We start from the raw sequence: 21,296 nt of genomic DNA on the forward strand, positions 1-21,296 counted from the left end.
ACCGGGAAAGCGCGGGGCGAGCAGAGCTTGCCCGTCGCCGTCAGCCGCCGGAACCGGAAGTCAATTATTTTATACTTTTATTAACGATTACAATTACAGAGATTGAAAACAATAAATTTTTAAAAAGTGCAAAAAAATAGAAAGTGCAAAAAAGGGGAAAAATAGAAAAATAGAAAAGATACAAAAATAAGAATATAATAAAGGGGGGGAAAGAACTATATAAAGAAGTGACTTCTGCTTCATCACAAGTATAAGCAATATTAGTAACTTATTACCTTCTATTAAAATACAGTACATGATCTCTTCTTCCTGCTTCCCATCTCTTGTCATCTCAATCCTGGTCAGCAAAAGTTCACTGTGAGGTTTCCGGACATAAACACCATATTTATTTTAATTTGAACAAATAAACCAACTTGATATTCTTTCCCTTTGCTTTTAACAATCCTGATCCATTTAAATAATGTCCTAGAATTTTATTTTCATATTTTCTTTGTCCCCTCTACAAAATTCTTCAAATCTTTCTTCTGTAAATTGAGTATAAAAAATTACTCTTAGCATAATATCCTTTTTTAATTATTAAGACAACCAGTTTCTTTTATATATCCAGAATATCTTTTTCCATATTATTCTTATAGCTGTCATTTTTAAACTCATTCACTCAGTCTCAATCTTGTCAAGTAAAACCTGTTCCTCTTTCCTAAAATCCTTGAAGCAGTCTAATTAGAGGTAGACCCTTGTAAAATTGACATTGTTCAAGGCAGTCTTATAATGTATCCCACGTTAAAATATTTTGCTTCATCCTATATTAGTAACTGTGTTCCTCTTTAATTGTAATCTAGTTCCTTTTGGTTCCCTCTAATGTTGAACCTTCAAAGTCGTCATGATTTTTTTGGAGAATTCAAAACAAAATAATTTTCCCATGGGAAGGATTCTTTCAATTAATTCCCAAATTATATTTTAAATCTATCTTGGCCCCTCATCAACTTGCAACTTTCAAAAGTCAACAATTTTTTGCTTGTTTATTCTAAAAGATTTTTTAAAGTACTTAAACTTGTATTTAAAAAAAATTTTCACTTAGGATTGAAGGAAATTCATCCAGTGTAGTTATAACCTGTCAATCTGAAGGTTCCTAATACTGTGTTTCCCCGAAAATACGACATGACCTGGTACTAAACCCAATTGGGCTTTTCAGCACATGGGTTAAAATAAACCTCCCCCCAAAAATAAGCCCTCCCCCAAAAACTATTGAAACGCATGCGCGAGAGACAGAGCAGGCTTTTTGGAAGTTCACCAAATCTGAGAATTAGAGGTAATGCAGAGTGGATGGGGGGCGTGGGTGAAGAGAAAGGAAAGGGTTGTGATTTTTTATTTTTTTTGCATATGTTTAAATGTGTCACGTTTTGCACCCAGATCTCCTTCAGCCCCATGTTGGATGGTTGCAGCGACTTGGAGGGAGAATTTGGGTGGGCGCAACCCCTTGGTCACCCTTCACTACCTCCAAGTGGGAAAAGTGGGGGAGGAAACTTGCCCACAAAGGTTGGCAGGGCTCCAGAGAAGCAACGCGTTCTGCCCAACCCACCACGTGTCACCCGGTGATCGTGCAGAAGAAGTCCAGCAAAGGAAACCCAACAGCCCTGCCATCCACCCTACCCCTTCTATCTCCCTCGCCCTCTCCGTGTGGTCCCTAAACTTCTCAGGACCCCACCTGGCAAAGCCCACCCTAAGTGCCTCCTTTTGGCAGCCGGGCTGCCTTTCTTTACCTTTACCTTTTTGTTAAATGTGTCCGAACGGGCATGCTCAGTGGTGGCCACCAAAGTCGCTCACCCTTTCCTTTCCTCCCAGCGCCTTTTGGAAAGTGCTGCTCCCACAGAGGGAGAGAGGGAGGGGGAGGAAGAGGATGCACGAGTGGGGCAGATTAAAGGAGGAGGGGAGAGGTGCCAAGAAAGTCAAAGCCCTCCCTCCTTCCCTCTTTTTCTTCACCAGTCGCCCCCCCAATCCGAAGCATCCTGCCCTCCTCATCTCCACCCTGTCCAACTGGCGCGGCTCTGCTTTTTGAAAAGAAAAAGAGGAGGAGAAAAAAGTCCCAAGGCAAGAAATGCACCTTACAGGATATCGAATATCCCATTAAGCTGCGCCTCCCCACCCCCACTTTCCCTTCCCTTCCTTTCCCACCCTTCTCTCTTCCCCCCCCCTTTTTTTTTTTTTTTTTTTTTTTGATAAACCCCACTGAGTCAGAGCCATCACAGCCAGCCTTGCTCACTCGCTTGGCAGCGCCGTTTTTCAGAAACTGAAGTGGAGTCTTGCATTCTGGCCCATCTCCTGCCTACTCCCCCCCCCCCCGATAATAAGGCCAGAGCCATATTTCGGGGGTCAAAAGAAAATAAGACTCTGTCTTATTTTGGGGGAAACACAGTAGCTGAACGGCAGTCAACAAGCATTTTCAAAAGGGATTAGAAAAAGAAATACCCAAACCCACTGTCCTTAAAAGCTCCAACTGTGGGTTGAGCAAGATAACTCATCTCACAGAGCTCTAAATCTTCCAGAGGTTGCAGTGTTGCTGTCTCCTCCTGAGGAGCAAACTAACTGGTGCACTTGTGGGCAATCTCAAGTCCTTTCCTTGTCCAGAAGGTATTACAAAGAGACAATCTACTCACCAGCTCTTCTTCCCACTGCGGTTTGCCATTTCTTCCCAGAGGTCAAATTGCACACTTTCCTATTTCTCTCTAAAACAGTGGTCCCCAACCTTTTTGGTTCCACGAACTGGTGGCGGGGGCCTTGACAGTTTCGGGAGGGATGGTTTGGTAACGTGCAACCTAAATCCAGCACAAGGACAAATGAAACTTTCGCACTCATCCCCCACTTCAGTGGCCTGCTTTCCAATGGGCTGGGGTTTGGGGACCTCTGCTTTAAAGGATGGTTTAAAGTTATTAGTTAACATGTGCAGTCATGTCTAGTTTCCCTCCATTTCCCCATCTCCTTGGATGATGTTCTGACTATGTACAAAATTGCCAGCATGGCTAAACTATCTTTCTGTTCCACTCCCGTCATTGGTGATCCTGACCGCTCCTCCCACTTCTGCAGGCAAAAGCTGCCCTGGCCGAAGAGAAGAAATTTCAGCAACATATCTTGGGTCAACAGAAGAAGGAGTTGGGCAACTTACTTGAATCACAGAAGCGCCAATATAAGTTACGGAAGGAGCAGCTGAAAGAGGTATCCTGATTTGAAAGGTGGTGAAACGTAGCAGCAGGAAGCTAAAAGTTAATTATCCCACGCTAGTTTGGCAGCTGACTTTCCAGAGTTCCTTTTGCCACCCTAACCTCTGCCTGTGACCATAAAGCCTTTCAGATATGATGGCAATGGTAATGAAGACGATGAGTTAAATTTACATGTCACCCAACTTGTAGCAATTCTTGCCACAATTTGTTCTCTTATTTTGATTTTTTTTTAACTTCATGTATAATGATGCAAATTCCTTCTTTGGGGGATGGTAAAATAAGGCATTTAACTGGTGTTTAGGAATATGTGGAAAATAACATGTACTAACACGCCAGGAATAACCAAATGAGATTTACACTGTCATGCTGACAGTTCCTATAATGATATGGAGCCTGTATTTTTGAAGAGAAAGATAGAAATATCATAAGAGTTGTTTCCCTGAGAGTGACACGATAAGGATTTTTATTCACTGAGCAAACACATAACTGGCAAACATGGAGAGACGTTGAAAGCCCCCCGTGTTTGTTGTTGCTCCAGGATAAAAACAAAAAGGTGTATATTAAAAAGGAAATGAAAATTTGTCTAAAGGTATAATTTATACGTATTCTTTTGGAATTCTGCGCCTGTTAATCTCCAGCCATGAACCTTTTGCCAAGATAGCTTTCCTCAATATGTGTCTTGATATGTGAGCGGGAGATAATGAGATCTGTATTCCAAAACCCCTGGGCTGACCCCATTTGGAGGAATCTACCCACAGTCTTTTCCAGTCTTGTACCCAAATGTTGGAGGGGTGATAACTACTTCCCCACATATAAATTTGCATGTCACATAATTCAACGGTGTACTGAAGTGTCAGAGTGTCAGTGTTAGAGTGTCAGATGAACTCGGTCATGGCAGTTTGTGAATATGCTGCCCTTCAATAGCTAAAGCTTAGCCCTATAGCCGTATCAACAAAGGAGCGTTCACTTTTTCGTGTTACTTCTTTTGCAGGAGCTGCAGGAGAATCAGAGCACACCCAAGCGGGAAAAGCAGGAATGGTTGCTCAGACAAAAAGAGAACATGCAACATTATCAGGCCGAGGAAGAGGCCAACCTTTTGCGGCGCCAGCGGCAGTACTTTGAGCTGCAATGCCGCCAGTACAAACGCAAGATGCTGCTGGCACGCCATAACTTGGACCAAGACTTACTGCGGGAGGTGGGGACCAGTAATGGGTGCCTGATGGGAGCAGGAAGGGGGTGTCTGTCTGTGCTTGAAAAGCAAAACTGCAGGAGGTGTACTCTGAGGGGTGGGTGTGTTGGGCAGGCCCCTTTTTCTACCCGTATCTCTTTGGAAAGATGGCACAATGAGCAGTTATTTGAATGCCTACCTTTGCGAGCTCTTTGTGACTTATTTATTAATTAAATGCCCACTAATTAAATGAAGTTAGGCCACCCAATTCCATAGCAACTCTGAACAGGATGTAATATTAAACTGTTTAAAATATTACAATACAAAACCATATATAAACCGTTCCGAGGAAAAATAGCACAGCCTCTAGCAAATTAGTTAGGAGGAGTCTGCCATCGACTTTAGTCCAAGGCCCAGAGAGCAGCCAGGTTTTAAGAGGTTGTTTAAATTATGCCAGGCTATATGAGTCCTGAAGGGAATGGTTTTAGAAGACAGGGGCTCCACAGCATAAAAAGCCCACACTCTTTGGTTCCATTGTGTAAATAAATGAGAACCAGACCATGTTGACAGTGCCAGTCATGAGCAGACAATCTACCGTGCATTATAGGTAACTAGGCAACCAGTGACCCATTGAGCCATCCTTTCAGAGATGTTTCCTTACCAGATTCCTGAATGACAGAAGCTCTCATGTAGCATCTTCACTGGAAAAACTGCCCATGTTGAACTGCATAGCACAATCAGACATCAGCACAGGAAATATTTTATGGCATGTATTATGTCATAAACTGTTTTATGATCATTTTTATGTCATAAAATGTTTCATAAAATTTGCCAAATTTCAGTTCCATGTGGGTTATGTGTCCCAGCATTTGGACACATTAGGTAAATGAATCCATTTGAGGGACCCTCTGTTCAAAAATTCTTGCCTAAAGCACCATTTCACCCAGTTGAAGGTTATGGAAAGTAAAGAGTTTTAGAAAGAGAAAAGCAGCATCTTGAATTGCCCCTGGAAGTCTATGGATAAGTGCAGCTTCCTAAGATTATTCCTGGCCACAACTGCCACTGGCTGTTTGAGCAGGAGCTGTGAGTCCATGCAAATCCTCAAATTGTGCAGCAGTCCTGAAGGGGAAAGTATTAGCCCTTTCAAGACCAAAGGTAGAATCTCTCCAGATCAGGGTAGTCCACATTCTCAAAACCACTCAGTCTTCTCAGGGTTGGGTGTTTCTTTCCATCCAGATCCACATAACCTCAAGGGCTGGAACTTGTGACAGTCACCTGATCAGCCCAGAGTCAAGACATACAGTTGGAGATCATGATCATGAGACCCGATGCAGTCTCGTTTAGATAGTGCACAGTACATGTCAGGCATATTGCGTGGGGTGCATTGAGTTCTAATCCACCATGTGTGTCAAAAGTCTCAAGCTTGATCTCCCTGCCATCACCAACTAAACCCAACTACAGAGAAAGGAGGAGAACCATTCCCAGTCCATAGATCAGTGGTTCTCAACCTTCCCAATGCCGCAACCCTTTAATACAGTTCCCAATGTTGTGGTGACCCCCCCCCCCCAACCATAAAATTGATGTCTCGGTTCCTAAGATCATCGAAAATATGTGTTTTCCGATGGTCTTAGGCGACCCCTGTGAAAGGGTCGTTCAACTCCCAAACGGTCTCGGCCCATAGGTTGAGAACTGCTGCCCTAGATGGTCCAGAAGGATGTCATGGTTGATAGTATCAACTCTCATATTGGTTAACTTACACAAATAGGATACTAAGTCAAAGGGCAATGAAAAAGAGTAGCTGTTGTCGGGCCATCAGAGAAGAGGGTCCTCATTGGACAAAAGAAAGAAAAGTACTGAATATTTCATATATATTGGAACCATAGATAACTCTCTCTGGAATATAACATTCTGACTCTGCTCTCTTCCCCACCCCCGACCTCTAGGAACTGAACAAGAAACAAACACAGAAGGACCTGGAGTGCGCCATGTTGCTGCGCCAGCATGAATCCACTCAGGAGTTGGAATTTCGTCACCTTCACACTGTCCAGCGTACCCGCACAGAGCTTACCCGTCTGCAACACCAAACTGAGCTGTCAAACCAGCTGGAATACAATAAACGCCGTGAACAGGAACTGCGCCAGAAGCATGCCATGGAGGTCCGGCAGCAGCCTAAAAGCCTCAAAGTAGGTGCTACCTACACGCCACCTTGCTGCCAATTGTTTCCAGAAGGGCAGGTTGTGGGAATTCTGGAGTCAGGGCAGGGACACCCAGGGGTGACAGAAATGGACAGATATGAGGCTGGAAGTCTAGACTCCGGAGAGGACCTTTTGGGTGGGCATGGTCCTTGTGACAGTGTGGTGGGGGATCAGGAGCATCTGGCAGATTTGGAATACGTGTACACTGAGAATCTAGATCCAAAAGGGTGTCAGTTGGATGTCCTGGAGTCGGATTATGTTTGTGATGATCCAGGTGATGGCACACATGTTGGAGAAGCTTTGGAGTCAACTCACGTTGAAGCTGAGGTAGTCAGTTTGGGAATAAAATACCCAGACCTTTTAGAGGTGTACACACATACAGAGGGCATTTTAAAGTCTGAGTTAGACAATGAAGAACAGATGATCCAGGAATGCAGTCAAGAGGAGGAAGCTCCAAAACTGGACACAGCACATATTGAGTCTTATGTCCAAGAATGGTCACCAAAGGGCGTCCTGGGCTTGAGGGATCAGGCCATGGAGTCTTTAATGTCAAAAATGAGAGATTATGGAGAGGTGAAGCCAGATTGGCCCTGCATGGCAGATATAATTCCAGATGGGCAGGAAGCAGCAAATTTAGAAGAAAGACAGGAGTGTCTGGGGCTTGACGAGGAGGGCCACGAGGTCTTAGGTTCAAGCAGCAAAGGCTGGATTTTAGACTATTCTGTGGCAAGCCTAAAACAGCAAGAGCTGTATGGTGAGGGAGTTACCGATGTAGATTTAAGCCAGGAGTTTTTTGGAGAGCTGGATCGCTGCGGAGATGCTTCTGAGGCTCTGCTGCCAATCTGGGGGCGACCAGGCGTTCCAGAGCCTGATGGCCAAGAAACCGATGATGAGCTAGAACCATTTCTGTGCAAAGAGGATTTGTACAACCAGTCTCTCCCCACTATCCTAGAGGAAGGGTCCTTGAGAGGTTCAGGCGATGGCTGCCTAGCCAGTGACGATCCCTACAGTCAAGAGGGGACTGGCAAATCCCATCCGGGGGGCTCTCCGGTGGCAGCCGTTTTGCCTCATGTTCTCTGTGTGGCTTTAGCCTTGTTGGTCTCTGCATATCCTTGTGCCCCCACTCTCCTGCTTTTGCTCGCTGCTCTCTGGGCCCAGGGGGGGAGTTTCCAAGATATCCTCCTGGCCCTTGAAGGATTCCTAGTGGGCCTGGCGGTTACATACACCCTGTTGCACTCTGTTTTTCTTCTCTCTGGATCCTCCTTTCTTCTTCTTATCAACTTGGGGGGGACAGTAGGGGTAGTGGGGTTGAGTGCCAACAGGGGGCGCCTATATGTTCCGGTCATTCTTTTGGCCTCCTACCTCTTAGCTTCTCCCTGGATTTTCTTGCCCCTTTATCTCCTGGGGGCCCTGGCCAGGTACAGCCTAAAGGGATTTCCCCGCCACGCCCGTCGCTTTTTGCTCTTGGCTCTCCTGCATCTCCCACATCCAGTTTTCCGCATCCTGCAGCGCCTGGGGCTGGTTAGCGAACGGGGGCTCTTCCGCCTCTTCCCCAAAACAAACAAAGGCAGCTTCCGGAGTCGTATCCCAGTATTATCCCGCCAGCGGCAGCCACCCCTTCCCTGGCACCACCGGATCCTCGCTCTCCTTGCCAAACCGATCCGTACCCTCAACAGGATCCTCACCAAGGTGATCTGCGCCCAGTTGCCCCCTTCTGTGCTCCACTGTCTTAAGGGCTTGTATGTTCTGAAGGAGGAAAGGCCCAGCCGTATACCCTGCTTGGTGGCACATGGGGCAAGGCCCAGAGGCCACCCCAGCGGGCCAGTGAGACGGTTGAATAGAAGCAGTGGCCGTGTGCGTGTGTCCCCACCTGTCAGGAAGCCCTGGAGATAACAGCCCCTTAGTATCTTGGGTTTCTAAACCCTGCCTAACATTGTGATACAAGCCATTTCAGTTGAATTGCCTTTCTCGTACATGGCAATGTTCCATGCAGTGGGCCAGCTTCTGGAAATTCTGGGGAATCAGACCAAAGCCCTTTTTCAGTATTTACTCTCAAAGCAATTTTTTTCTCCCTCCAAGGTTTGTTGATGTTTTGCTGCCTTCTTACCAGGAGGTTCTGGGCAGGATGCGTTTGGTAAAAGAAGCTTTAATATGGGCAGAGCAGAGAACCAAATGTTTGTGCAAGCTCTGATTGTTTACATATTGGGTGTGGACAGGAGGTTTTGTCTTGTGCTCATTGTGTCAACGAGGAAAGAATCACCCGAGGCCCCTTTGAATCAGCTATTTGGGAGGACCAAATATTTCCTATTTCCATCATCTGGGATAAGGTGTTGAGCTCCAGGTTTGCCAAAAAAATAAATAAAGAATGTTATTAAAATTCTTTCCAATAACCCCTATTTAAAATATCCAGTAATGGCTGCTTTTTCCATCTTCAGCATCTCTTGCACAGTGAGGAGATACATAAGTGTCTTCATTTCAAGCCATTTTTACCTTCTGAAAAGCTTTGAGTTCCAATTCCTGCTAAAATACACTAGTTCTTCATCTGCCACAGAGAAAGAACCTCCTTATGAAATCTTGAGAAATTAAACATCTTTTTAAAAACCAAGACCTTCAGCTCCTGAGTGTTTGCCTAGTTTAAGTGATTCTTTCGCCGTTCATATATACTTCCACCATTGGTATGTGAGTGTGTGCATGTTTACACACACATACATATATTTATCATTTTTCACCATATTTGTAACAATCCCCCTTTTTAAAAGTTTGAACTTGAATGTACATATCTGTATTTGTTTGTGGGTAGGTTGATAAGCTTTATATAATTTTTTTGTGGAGGGAGGAAAGGGGCACTAATAGAATTTTTAAACAATACAATTTGACTGAAAATGGGAGAAATTCATAAAATGACAGCTTATTGCTGTAGATTTTTTCCACTTAAAACAGTAATTGGCCACCCAGTAGCTTTTTTTTTCTTTCTTCCTTTTTTAAATGAAAAACCACATGCTGGCATTTGAAATGAATGGCTTGGCATTGTGGTAGTTTGTTTTAGTGTAGGCAGTTGCATTTTGGTCAAAGAGGAAAAAAAAAAACAAATACAATTTTTTAATGTTTCTGTATGCTTTTGACTCTGCAGCCAAGGCATAGGCAACCTCTTTTAAGTTAAATATAAACCAAAGTTGTTTTGCCTTTTAATGCTTCCCCCAGTGTGGTTTGGCAGGAGAGCAGCCTTTTCATTTTATTTTATTTTATTTACAAAACTGGAAACCCTAGACCATGGGTGTCAAACTCGTGGCGTCAGGCTGCGTCATGTGACATATCGGGACTTTTTTCCCCTTTGCTAAATTGGGGGGGGGGGGCAGCAAGTGATGCATCCTGCCCGCAGGCCATGAGTTTGACACCACTGCCCTAGGCTATCTCTAAAGTGCAAAGGTGGATCTCCAAACTGTGATGCTCCATTTTTCTTATCTTTCCCAGGGACCAGCTATGCCTTTATCCACCAAAGAATGGGGTGCCCTATTTGGGGTAACTGCCTCATAACATCACAGCTCCCCCCCCCTTTCCTTCATTTTTTATACTTCTTTTAAACTCTTCTACCCTATTATTTCCAGTAACCATTTACTTAAGCTTTAGGGTGAACACAGGTCTCACTGGCTAATGTGACATGCTTGTCCCCAGTCCTCTCTAGCTTGCTCCTCGTGACCCTTTCATCCTGGGAGGAGAGTCCTATTTGTTTTCATCCAATAAATAGCCAGGTTAGAGAGTTCTGGAAAACCCAAATGCTTCTGCTGCTTCCCTATATGAATCCAACTGTTTTTCTTTTTTTAAAATTTTGAGCAGGTAAGCACTAAACTCTTATCACAGCCTACCCCACTTTTTAACTCCAGTATCCTGATCCATTTTAATTGTGACATTCTGAAATCCTCTGCATTGGGATGACTTTGTAAAAAAAATAAGGGGAAGCTGCTGTATAAAATTCCAGTTCAGTTTGCATTAATTATTTTGTTGGTTAACTAGCTTTCAAAGGTTTTATTTATTTGATAGGGAACAAAACCAAAAGTCCAGTGAATTCTATATAAACATATATCATCACAGAATCCATATTTTTTAATCCACTCAGGATGTTTATGTGACTGACAACAAACAGAGTGATCCTGAATTCTCCGACTTTGAGAATAAATCCTGTTTGTTTCAGTAGCAGTTAATTTTTAAAAAATGGCTTTGCAGTGGCTAAGATTTTTGTCTTATCAACTGCAGGAAATACCATGTTTTATAGAATTAAATCAATTTGAAGCAGTCTTCATTTCTATTTATTTTGTTAGAATATTTTTAAACAGTTACTTCTGTGCATTTCCATGTATTTTTTCAGTTCCTTATATTCATTCATGTTGTAGTTAGTCCAGTTCCCTCCTCCCAATTTTCAAATCCACTCATTAATTCATTTCAGATTATTCTAAATTAGATATAATTCCATGTTCATTGATTCTGCTTTTGGTCCCATGTTTGCATAAAGCCATATACCTTGTATTTCTCCCTTTTTTGGTTCACCTATGATTTTTTAAATTTATTTCAATTTTGCAGCATCTGTGGATTTGTGTATTTTTTAGCATTCCTCTTAACCTTTTTTTTTGGCCAAGCTTGTTTTTATTAATCTAGATTCTATTTTGTCCATTTTAATAATGTATTTTGTATACCCATTTTTGTGTGTTTGAACTATGTTTTTTCCCCTCTATCTTCACATTTTAAAAAAGCTATGTTAAATAATTTTTAATTTATTTCTCCCATTTCATGTGGGGGGGACATTCTTCTATGGTTTATTTATTTCTCCCTTCCCTGTTGTGGATGCATGTGAAATTTTGAAGGAAAAAAGAAATAAAAATTCTGCACCACAATTTACCACCTCTGCATTGTGAGTTTTGAGTTTGATGTGATTTGATTTTTAAGAAAATAGGGCACTTAAGCTTGAAAACAGGGATATCTGTCTATTTTCATGCACTCTGTGCTAAAAACATCCTCAATGATGTATTTTTAGATTTCCAAAAGTAAACTTATTTGGAGGGTGTAACTGGAGTTCTGTTATTCCACATTGCACTATTACCTTAATTCCTAGTACCTCTTTCTGTCTCTATGACCTCTCAAGTGTTTGAGGTGTTCATGAAATGAATTAAAATAACATACAAAGGTGAAAAATGTATCATTTAGACAGTTTTTTTTCTACACCATTTGTGGTTTGGGGTCATTTTAAATGTTGTCCAAAGAGTGATGAAAGATTGTAGCCATAAAAAGAATACTCTTGAAGTGTAGCATAAATTACAGATAATTGAGTGGGTTTAGATATAAGGGATGTCATCAGAAATGCAAGGAAATAAACATTTTGCTCATCAGTATGAGCTTTCGGGTGAATTAGACTTAGTTTAAATAAAAAAAGAATAGCATTTCCTTGGCAGCTCAAAAATTCACTTCTGCGTAAACTCACACCATAATTGGAAACATAACTTGTAAAGGGAAAAAAACATGTAATTTGGACTAACCCCACTCCTTGCATCACGTTTTGTGATAGTCAGGTGGATTCCTGCCTGATGTATCAATTTTTGCTCAAAATGCCTTCCTTCCCTTTGTGTTTTCCTTGTGGCCAATTTAGCATGGATCATGGGGGATGTAGTCCACATAACTGGAATGAACCAAATTGGGAAAGCTGGTGTTGGCATTCTTCACAAATTATTTTAAACTAGTAGGTTGTTCAAATTTTGTACTGAATTGTTTGGCATGACTGGCTGACAGAACAATAAATCGCTAAAAGGCCTAGACAAGGAACTGAACTTTTCCGAGATTTAAAAATCATTTATGATGTTTGTCCTTGGTAACTTGCAGGTCCAATTTTGCCAAATGTATGAAGTTTGTGTCCATCATAACATTTTGTATAATGAGAGACAACAGATAATTCGCCACTGTTGCAGACTCTTGTCTCTCAAAATCAGCTGAGTTTATTCTATCGATGACTGAAAAATAATCTTTTGGGTTTTGCTAGGCAAAATGGGACATCCATTTGACATTTTAATGCCAATTTGACATCTTAATTTCCATTTGACATCTTAATACTGAAACCTGCTCTCCCATCCTTCCTTCCACTTCTCCAATATTTATTTTGAAAGGAACCTAAATAGTGTTTAGATTAGAAGAGAAGGACTAAAAGGGACATTTTTAAAGTGCGTGCAGGTGGATTGGAAGTTACCATCAAAAGAGCTAAATCTTCAAAAGGTATCCTGTGGAAACTTTCCGACCCTCTGAGAATGAAGAATATTTCTGTTGCAAAGCAGGATAGAGGATGAAGAGCCATCATCAGTTTATTGGAGAATGGGTGTTGAGAATATCACCTACAATGTATATTTAGGCCATGATGTGGAGCTGCAGTGATATCATTTTTTTAATCCAAATTATGGTAATTTGCACTGAATTTTTTCCCACTTTTAGAAAATAGCAACATGTAGTTGCCTCAAAGTTGCTTTTTCCAAAGGCAGCCGGATTGCTTTTTCCTTGAGGAAGAAAAACAAAATGTTTGATTCTCACCCAAGAAATTCATCTGTTGTGATGGCGATGGTGTGAGTGTGTGTGTGTGTGTGTGTGTGTGTGTGTGTGTGTGTTGGAAGAACAGGTACTGACAGTTGAGACTGAATGTGGGAGGTGGAAGGATAGGTTCGGACTGTGTGTGGTGGTGGAGAATGGAAGGATTGTATTTCTTTGCAGTCATCTGGTCGTTAGGGCTCTCTCTGAGAGCTGTTGAGGCCACTTGGGGTTTTATTTTTCTCTCAGGGTCACCTGAATCAAGGTACAATTATGGAATCTTCTTGGAACTTTTGTGTTGTAGGCTGGAAGTAGGTGAGGCACAACCAAAGGCACTTTGATTCAGGTGACCCTCAGGGCAAAGATAAATCCCCAGATTTATTGTTTGTCTAAGATTTGAGCCTCTTGAGCAAGCAGCCCCCTTGTAAATTTCTCTGCTGAAGCATCTTTGGCTGTCGCCTGGTCATCAGCGAAATACAGATAACGAGGAAATAGAATCAATGGGGAGAACTGGCTAGAACCCCTCAGCTGCTTCTCAGTTCATAATACAGTTAGTCCTTGACTTACGACCACAACTGGGGCCAGAATTTTCATTGCTAAGCAAGGCAGTTGTTAAGTAAGCCATACCCGATTTTGCAACCTTTTCTTTGCCAAACTTGGGAACTTTAAGACTTGTGGACTTCAATTCCCAGAATTCCCCAGCCAGCATGGCTGGCTGGGGAATTCTAGGAGTTGAAGTCCACAAGTCTTAAAGTTCCCAAGTTTGGACACCCCTGCCCTATGGAGTTTGCTTGTCAGAAGCCCGCAGGGAAGGTCACAAATGGCAATCACATCACCCCAGGACGTTGCCACCGTTGTAAATAAATGCTGGCTTGCCAAGTGCTTGAATTTTGAACGTGGGAATGCGGTGACGGTCATAATTATGAGAATTGGTTGCATGTCACTCTTTTCAGAGCCGTTGTAACTTCGGATGGTCGTTAAACAAATGGTTGTAAATCGAGGACTACCTGTAGGGGATTTCTAGCAAGTCTCCCTTCCTGTTCCCATTGTCCTAGTTATTCCACAGGCAGCCATCCTCCCACAATGGAATATATGAAGCTTCTTCATCGATTCGTTCCATTGGTTTTTCCCATGCAGCCTTGTGTCATTTATCCTTCCTGGGGTCTTAGGCAGAAAGAAGACCCACCTAGTGCTGCTGGTTGAGGCTACCTCACAAGCTGTGTCAGCCAATGCATACTGCACTGCTCTTTCAGAGACAAATCCCATTTTGGGGTATTTCTAATTTAATTGGGTATGTCTAGCCTATTGGAAAAAAGGACTAAGGATGACATATATAGCAGCATTCCAGTATTTGAGGGGCTGCCCCAAGAAAGAAGGGATCAACTGATTCTCCAGAGCACCAGAAGGCAGGACAAGAAACTCAGCAAGGAAAGAAGCAACCTAGAACTAAGGAGAAATTTCCTGCCAGTCAGAACAATTAATCAGTGGAACAACTTGCCTCCAGAAGTTGTGAATGCTCCAACACTGGAAGTTTTTAAGAAGATGTTGGATAGCCATTTGTCTGAAATGATATAGGGTTTCCTGCCTAAGTAGGGGGAGAGTGGGTTGGACTAGAAGACCTCCAAAACCCCTACCTATTCTGTTATGTTGTTATTTTTCATCAAGCTACCAGGCATCTTTTCACTCCATTAAAGCTGTTTGGTTGAGCTGAAGCTATTTCATACTGGTGTTAACTTTGATTTAAGTGGGAACATTAGAATGGTAAAATTATTGAGTAATACTACATTTAGTTTATTCCCACCAAAAACCCCACTGGTGGGAATTGTTTGTCTAATACATGCTCCTGTCTCTCTTTCTCTCTCTCTCTCTCTGTCTCTCTCCTTCTCTTCCTTTCGCATTTGTTCTTTATTTGCCATTCTCCTTCTCCCTCCTCTGGTCACTGGCATTGTTCTGTTTTTGTTTTCTTGTTTCCCCCCTTTTTCTCCTCTTCCTCCTCTTCCTCCCCTAGTCCAAAGAACTGCAAATTAAAAAGCAGTTTCAGGACACCTGTAAGATCCAGACGCGGCAATACAAGGCCCTTCGCAACCATCTCTTGGAGACCACCCCGAAGAGCGAGCACAAGGGGATTCTCAAACGTCTGAAGGATGAACAAACCCGCAAGCTGGCCATCTTAGCCGAGCAGTATGACCACAGCATCAATGAAATGCTCTCCACCCAGGCCGTAGGTACCCTGCGCTGCCCTCCCCTTGGGTGGGAGAGGGGGAGGAATCGGCCGTTCGGAGAAGAGCATTTCCCAACTATGCTTTGAATCCCAGGCCCCAATCAATTCCTTTTTTTTTTTTTTAGTTTTTCTTTCCATCCTCAACCCTCTTCCCCCAGCTTTGGCCAGCAAAAGTTCGACATAAAATGACCAGTCCCATTGGATTGGGCTGACTATTTGAGGTAGAATTTATCTACCTTGAATAAAGCCCAAGAGATTCAGTGGTGGGATTCAAATTTTTTACTACCGGTTCTCTGGGTTGACGTGGCGGCGTGGCAGGGAAAGGATATTGCAAAATCCCCATTCCCCCCCCCCCACACACCAGGGCAAGGATACTGCAAAATCCCCATGTCCTCCCGATCAGCTGGGACTCGGGAGGTAGAGAATAGATGGGGGCGGGGCCAGTCAGAGGTGGCATTTACTGGTTCTCAAACTACTCAAAATTTCCACTACCGGTTCTCCAGAACTGGCCAGAACCTGCTGAATACAACCTCTGGAAAGATTGGTTTAATCCTTAAAACATGGCTTTGATCTTATACCAGTTTAATTGTTGTGCTTTTTCCCAAAAGAACAGTGGAAGAGAAGATGCTGAGAGTAACACATTTTAGAGAGCCGTAATTGCTTGCTCTCAAAACTGCAGTCCCCAAGGCTTCTTTGGAAAGAGGCTGGCTGCCAAGCCACAATGTCCATTGATCACCAGGCTCAGAAGCATGCTTTTCTCTGTAGCATCTTCTTCACTCCCAAAGAAACCCTTTCTGAGATGGGTGACTAGTTTTAAAGCTCTGGGGCTGGTAGAGTTCCCTTTGCCATAACTGCATAAGGAGTATCAGCTTTGATCTCCAGGACTCTGTAAGCAACGTGAACAAGACCAGCAATTGTTTGGTCTTAAAACGGACTCTTCCACCTGCACCTGCCCTTTTTGGGGACCAGGTATGAGTTGCTTTCTAAACAGAATCCAAGAGGTACCCATTGTCCTTCATTGAGATGGGAGATGCTCAGCTAAGTTGAATTTCTAGCCATCGTCAACTGGGAAGCCCTACCACAAACAGGAATTTTTGCTGTGAGGTAGCGAGACCTCCAGCAACAGCTTTACAAAGCAGACAGACTAAATGGTAGCCATCTTACAGATTTCTGCCTTTAGCCTGAGGCCAATGCCCATTCCAGAAGCATAGGGAAACTGGATTATGAAGACCTTGTCTATCCCTTTAAAAGCCATGCTATTCTACAGAGGGGGTTTTGTGATGTAGGACTTATGTCTTCTTCCTCCTCCTCCTCCTCCTCCTCTCTTCCTAGCTGCGTTTGGATGAAACTCAAGAGGCAGAATACCAAGTCCTAAGGATGCAGTTGCAGCAGGAGCTCGAGCTGCTGAACGCCTACCAGAGCAAAATCAAGATCCACACCGAGGCCCAGCATGAACGTGAGATCAAGGAGCTGGAGCAGCGGGTGTCTATCCGCAGGGCCCTCCTAGAGCAAAGAGTAAGTATGTCCCGCTGTCCCTGCCTCTCCAGAACAATCTATGGAGCTTGGGAGGGGGGGGGGTTCCACAGATATTGCAGCACCCACCCAGGTTTGTGGTCCCATCGTCAATCCCAATCAGGGCCCAACAAATGTGAATTGTTCTCCTCCATGCAAATCTGAGCTATCTACTCATGTCAGTACTAAACTAAAGTTTTGGCAAAGCCTGAACCACAGAGGATTTTCTGATACCCCCTTTTAACCTCCCACACTGACATTCCTGGTTTCTTTTTTCGGCCTTTGGACATCGCTGTGCCCACCTGGCAGCTGAAAATAGAATCTTCTTCCTTGAGTTCTGAACATCAGACTGCGTCTCCGGCAAGACGTTATCCATTACTAATCTATAATCACTTGAGAGGCCCTGTCTGAATCAGCAAACTCTTAATTACTGTAGCGTAAATAATTTCACTTTCCAGGCTATAGTTTGCAGTGAGTTGTTCTGGGGTTTGTGGATGATGTTCTCCTTGAGCTACATTCTGGAACAAAAAAGTCACAGTGGTTGAATGGTGTTCATATTGATAACTCCTTTTGAAAAGTTGGGAAGTGTGGGCTGGATCAGTTTTCTTTAAATTATGTGCAAAAATCAATCAAGAACAAAAAAGCGTTTTTTCTGGAAGTCCACAATCCCTTTATTGTTCTTTGCTTTTTAAGGTGTCCTCTATTCATGATAATGCAGCTTCTAAATTTAATAAGTAGGAAACATCCTGTTTGTTCAGGAGAAAGACAACATCCTATGCCCTTCTGCATAGGTTGGGAGCTCCAGGTTCCTGGCAGTGGCCAACTATCAGGGTGTTGAAGACTAATAGGAGGAAAAAACTATTTTATGAAGTTTGCTCCTGTTGGGTGGGAGGATGGTTTCTTCAGTAGGAATTCACATAGAAGGTTTAACAACATCCTAATGGCATCGTATCAGTAATGTTTTGTTAACTGGCTTCCTGGAGGAATCTGATTGGTCACTTGAGAAAGGCTAGTGGATTCTCCTAAATTTTTAATCTGACCCGGGAGATTCTATTGTGTTATACTTTGAGCCATAAGGTGCCACTTCTTGTCTGTGAAGTCACTCAATGACATTAGTTCTTCCTCTTTGTTTTCCATAGAAAGTAGAGAGGGAATAACAATACAGGTATACAGGTGGTCCTCAACTTATGACCACTACTGAGCCCAATCGAGACCAGGATTTCCTTTGCTAAGCAAGGCAGTTATTAACCGTGTCACATGTGATGTTTATAACCTTTTTTTCCCCAGGGTTGTGAAACAAATCGTTGCAGTTAAGTACATCACACAGTTGTTAAGAGAATCCAGCCCGCCCACCCACCCACCCCGCTCCCACCCACCCACCCCCAATTGACTTTGCCGGTTGGAAGCCAGCTGGGAAGATTGCAAATGTGACTTTTGGATGTTGCAATCATCCCATAAATTCATGCTTGTTGTTAAGCACCCAAATTTTTATCACATGACCGTGGGGATGCTGCAGTACAGGTAGTCCTCAACTTGAGATCACAATTGAGCCCCAAATTTACGTGAGAAATTTGTTAATCGGGTTTTGATCAATTTTTCGACTTTAAATGAATCCCTGCAGTTGTTAAATGAGTAACACGGTTGTTAAATGAATCCGGTTTCCCCATTGACTTTGCTTGTCAGAAGGTGGTAGAAAGGGGATCCCATGAACCCAGGACACAGCAGCCAAATGTAGATCATGTGACCATGGGGATGCTGCAATGGTCATAAGTGTGAAAAATGGTCGTAAGTTACTTTTTTTCAGTGCCATTGTAACTTCAAACAGTCACTAAATGAACTGTTGTAAGTTGAGGAGTAAATGTAGTCATGTGCAAGGACTGGTTAGAAGTGACTTTTTTCCAGACTATGTAACTTCCAAATGATTGGTTGCAAGTCGAACACTACCTGTATTAGTGCTTTGAGTAAGAAAAATTATGTGGAATTTTAGGGTTTTCTTCTTTTATTTTCTGTTCTGTGCTTCTACAGCTGTTTAGATGAAGTTACCGTATTTTTCGGAGTATAAGATGCACCTTTTTCCCTCAAAAAAGAGGCTGAAAATCTGGGTGCGTCTTATATACTGAATACAGCATTTTTTGCCTCCCGAAGCCCCACTCCCTTCACCAAAATGGCCATGCAGAGCCTGTAGTAGGCTTTCAGAGAGCTCCTGGGGGCTGGGGATGGCAGAAATGAGTGGAAAACGGGTTGTTTTTTGCTCAATTTTTCCCAGCCCGCAGGAGTACTCTTTAAGCCTCTTAAAGGCTGTGCATGCAATTTTTTTGATAAAAAACTGGCCGTTTTTTGCTCATTTTGGGGCGGGGCACCCCCCAGGAGTACTCTGCAAGCCCCCTAAAGGCTACTCATACCTTTTCGGGGGGGGAAATGGGCCCATTTTCACGAAAAACGGGCCATTTTGGGGAGGCCATTTTAAAAATTTTGCCTCTTCAAAATCTTGGTGCATTTTATACTCCGGTACATCTTATACTCCGAAAAATACAGTACTCCTCTCCTTCTGCTCCTAATCATTTTCAATTTTTCTATTCTGGATTTAGAACTTCTCTTCCTCCTAAATCAGTGCTTCTCAATTATTTTCTGTCATGCCCCCCCTAGGAAGAAGAAAACATTTCGCGCCCCCCACGCGACTGTAAATAGTATCATTTGTCTATAAAATTGTTATAAGTACACTTCTGCATAACACTGTATCCTTATTAACGTATAACAGAATAAAAAAAGAAAGAAATGTGGATCAATTTACAACAAAGAATAGCTTTATTAACTGTAGCAGAAAAGATTTAAAGGAGCACAGGATTTAAAGGAACACAATATTAAAAAAAAACTTTAACCTGCAAAACAAAAATATATAAAATAATTTGAGCTGAGCCCCCCTTTACGGAGCCTCGCGCCCCCCCTGGGGGGCCCGCCCCACTATTTGAGAAGCACTGTCCTAAATGAATTGGAGGCATTCATGGTTCAGTATTTGTGAGGGGTCCACAGTTATGAATAACAGGAGACATATACCTCCTGTTCCCTACTAGGCAAGTTGACATCAGCTGTGGCAGCAAAACAATGCTGAACCATGCTTTCATAAAGCACCAGGCTCCTTTTTGTAACATAGAAAAATAAGCATTATTCAGGGCACTCCAATTACACCCTCCTCCTGTCTTTTATAAAAGTACTCTCATGGGATCAGACTGCGATGCACCTGAGCCTCCAGCATGACAAAAGCAATTATTTCATTTTTAATTCCTCAATTCCTACGGAATTTGCATTCCTAAGAAACTTTCAAAATCTATTACAAATGGGGTTGCTTTGTTCTAAAGTGCGTTTTTTATATTAAGAGGTTTTTTTAATTAATCTGAGCTAAAAGTCCTGTCCCCTTTATCTTTTGTGGTTCTTTAGGTTCAGCTATGAAGTTGCAGGCATCTGATTGAAACAGTGAGGATATGAGTACGGGTGTTGAAATATGCCCTATCCTATGTGCCACTTTTGGGGACACAGAGTCTCTGTTATCTCTAATTTAGGGCAGATGTGTTGAGTGCTGGGTCTCAGATCCTCATTTAAGCAATTCACCCAACTTTATGTATATCTTAAAGAGGGTTGTGACTGAATCCAAATCTGGGCACAGGTAGTGCTCGACTTACAACAATCAAGGCCAAAATTTTTGTTGCTAAGCAAAGCAGATTTAAGTGAGTTTTGCCCCATTTTACGAATTTTTCCCCCACAGTTATTAAGTGAATTGTTGCAGTTGTTAAGTGAAATGCAGTCATGTGAGCCACGTTGGTGCAGTGGTTAGAGTGCAGTACTGCAAACTATTTCTGCTGACTGCCAGCTGCCTGCAATTTGGCAGGTCGAATCTCACCAGACTCAAAGTTGATTCAGCCTTCCATTCTTCCGAGGTGGGTAAAATGAGGACCCAAATTGTTGGGGGCAACATGCTGACTCTGTAAACCACTTAGAGAGGCCTGTAAAGCGGTATATAAGTCTAAGTGCTATTGCTACTGCTATTAAGCAAACCCTGCTTCTCCCAATAGCTTTGTTGGAAGCCGGCTCGGAAGGTTACAAATGGTGATTATATGACTCCAGGACAGTGCAACTGTCATAAATAAAAAGCCAGTTGCCAAGTGCCCAAATTTTGATCACATGACTATGGGGATGCTGCAACGGTCGTTAAGTGTAAAAACCAATCATAGGTCACTTTTTTCAGATCTGCTGTAAAGTAAAGGTTCCCCTTGCATATATGTGCTAGCTGTTCCTGACTCTAGTGGGCGGTGCTCATCTCCGTTTCAAAGCCAAAGAGCCAGCACTGTCCGAGGATGTCTCCATGGTCATGTGGCCAGCATTACTAAATGCCGAAGGCCCACAGAACGCTGTTACCTTCCCTCCAAAGGTGGTTT

The 21,296-nt window shown here is 42.9% G+C and overlaps 1 protein-coding gene across 3 annotated transcripts in view; it reads left to right on the forward strand.

Moving 5' to 3' along the window:
- TAOK2 (TAO kinase 2) overlaps window positions 1–21,296 on the forward strand; it is a 55,686-nt gene that overhangs the window by 29,579 nt on the left and 4,811 nt on the right. The window contains exons 15-19 of one of the 3 annotated variants that reach the window (XM_081932407.1): window positions 3,082–3,210; window positions 4,207–4,410; window positions 6,327–6,566; window positions 15,142–15,354; window positions 16,687–16,869. In XM_081932407.1, coding sequence (XP_081788533.1) covers window positions 3,082–3,210; window positions 4,207–4,410; window positions 6,327–6,566; window positions 15,142–15,354; window positions 16,687–16,869 — 969 coding nt within the window. Of the gene's footprint in view, window positions 1–3,081; window positions 3,211–4,206; window positions 4,411–6,326; window positions 11,533–15,141; window positions 15,355–16,686; window positions 16,870–21,296 lie in introns of those variants that run through there. The other 2 variants (XM_081932406.1, XM_081932405.1) reach the window with 2 other exon arrangements.

Source organism: Natrix helvetica (genome assembly GCF_964273705.1).
Source record: "Natrix helvetica genome assembly, chromosome: Z".
NCBI lineage: Eukaryota > Metazoa > Chordata > Lepidosauria > Squamata > Natricidae > Natrix > Natrix helvetica.